The sequence below is a fragment of the Eubalaena glacialis genome, chromosome 17, assembly GCF_028564815.1.
Source record: "Eubalaena glacialis isolate mEubGla1 chromosome 17, mEubGla1.1.hap2.+ XY, whole genome shotgun sequence".
Taxonomy (NCBI): Eukaryota; Metazoa; Chordata; class Mammalia; order Artiodactyla; family Balaenidae; genus Eubalaena; species Eubalaena glacialis.
The window spans coordinates 459,441-461,276 of NC_083732.1; the positions used below are offsets into that span (position 1 = coordinate 459,441).

The 1,836-nt window shown below is 66.3% G+C and overlaps 1 protein-coding gene across 1 annotated transcript; it reads right to left on the bottom strand.

Moving 5' to 3' along the window:
• Nucleotides 1-821: 821 nt before the first annotated feature.
• CEBPD (CCAAT enhancer binding protein delta) lies at nucleotides 822-1,702 on the bottom strand. The gene has a single exon (XM_061171858.1). The coding sequence runs from the start codon at nucleotides 1,678-1,680 to the stop codon at nucleotides 910-912; it is 771 nt and encodes a 256-aa protein (XP_061027841.1). The 5' UTR covers nucleotides 1,681-1,702; the 3' UTR covers nucleotides 822-909.
• Between the last annotated feature and the right edge of the window lie 134 nt (nucleotides 1,703-1,836).

Here is a 1,836-nt window from a genome sequence, read left to right on the forward strand (position 1 = left end):
AAAACCATGGATTAATTATCTCTGGACACTAAAGATTTTGCGTTTCCTCCCTTAGGACAGTATAATCATGACAGGCCACGGTTAACGAGTTACATAATATAGACGTAGCAGCCAAGACCAAGAAAGGCTGCCTAGTACCCACTCTCATGGGGGAAAGGCAACGGCTTTATTTATTCGTCCAGATTAAGCTTTGAAACATTACCAGTACCAGCAAGGTAACCGATTTTAAGTAGCTCTGTGACCGTCCTTTCCGTCTCCTATATGACTTCTGTACTTTATGCACTTTGAAAATCTACTTGAAGCTGTCTACAGGACTGAGGAAAGTGAAAGTAAATCCCATGAAAGCCAAGATGAGTGGGACTGGTTTTCGGATAACCTGAGCCCTCCTCTCCCTGCCCCCCACTCGAGGTGGGACCCTTTCCGGCCGGTTTCCGACACGTTCCCGGGGCGCCTTCCACCCGAGCGGGTCTCGCTCGGCAAGTTAACCGGCACGTCCGCAGGTGGAGTTTGGCCTGTCGGAGAAGCAAAGCGACGGTCTTCCAGGAACCCGGCCCCGGGGCGCACACCAGCCAGACGCGCCCTCTCCGGCCAGTCCGGAGGGCCGCGAGCGCAGGAATCAAGGTGGGTCTAACACGCCTTTATTCTTACAAATACTGTAAAAATCAGTATAAAAAAGTGAGCATGCTCAGTCTTTTCCTCGTATCTACAGTACAAAGGTTTGTCCGAAAAGTCTCTTTTACGAATGTACCTTAGCTGCCTCCTCGGGCGTAGGATGCAGAGAAGCTGCCGTCACAGTAACTTAGGGTCCACGCGGCAGCTGTCCGAGTCCCGGCCCAGCCCGGGGGTCCAGCCCGGGGTTCCGGCCCGGCGGTTCCAGGCACTGCGGCCGCAGCCCGCACGCCCCCCGCGTCACCGCGCGTCCGCCGCCCCCGCGCCGGGCAAGAAGGGCGCGCCGGGCAGCTGCTTGAAGAAGCGCCGCAGGCCGGCCAGGTCCCGCGTCAGCTGCTCCACGCGCTGCTGTAGCTTCTCGTTCTCGGCCGAAAGCTCCACCAGCTTCTGCTGCATCTCCTGGTTGCGCCGCTTGGCCTTGTCGCGGCTCTTGCGCACGGCGATGTTGTTCCGCTCCCGCCGCTGCCGGTACTCGGGGCTGCCGCGGTCCGGGCCCCGCTTGCCCGCTGCCTTGTCGCGCGCCGCCCCGGGAGCTGGGGGCGCGGGGCTGCGGCGCGGCGGCTCGGGCGACGCGGGCGGCGTGGGCTGCGCGGCGGCCGCCAGGCTCACCACCGTCTGCGCGCACGCGGCCACCTGCGCGGGCAGCAGCGAGCCGGGCGCGTCGCCGTCGCCCCAGTCGGGCTCGCGCTTGAGCGGTCGCGGCGCGGGGCCGGGGCCCGCGGGGCGCGCGGGGCCCCCGGGCAGCAGCTCCAGGGCGCCCGCCTTGTGGTTGCTGTTGAAGAGGTCGGCGAAGAGCTCGTCGTGGCACAGCTCCAGGGTGGGCACGGCGGCCATGGAGTCGATGTAGGCGCTGAAGTCGATAGCGCTCTCGTCGTCGTACATGGCGGGCGCGGCCGGCTCGGCTCCGCGACCCAGCTTCCCCGCTCGGCCGGGCTCGTAGAAGGCGGCGGGCTCCGCAGTCCAGGGCGCGCCGCGCGCCGGGCCGTCCAGGCTGAAGAGCGCGGCGCTCATGGCGGCGTCGGGCCGACGGCGAGCGCGGTCCCCGGGCGCGCCGGGCGCCGCCTTTTCTAGCCGGACTGACGCGCACGCCCCGCCCCGCCCCGGCCGCGGACCGCGGGACCCCCGCCCGCGCGCCTCCCCCGTGCTTCCTGCCCGCCGGCCCGGCCC

Excerpts from the sequence above, each read along its gene's own strand:
- CEBPD (XM_061171858.1), bottom strand. The coding sequence starts at position 1,680 with ATGAGCGCCGCGCTCTTCAGCCTGGACGGCCCGGCGCGCGGCGCGCCC.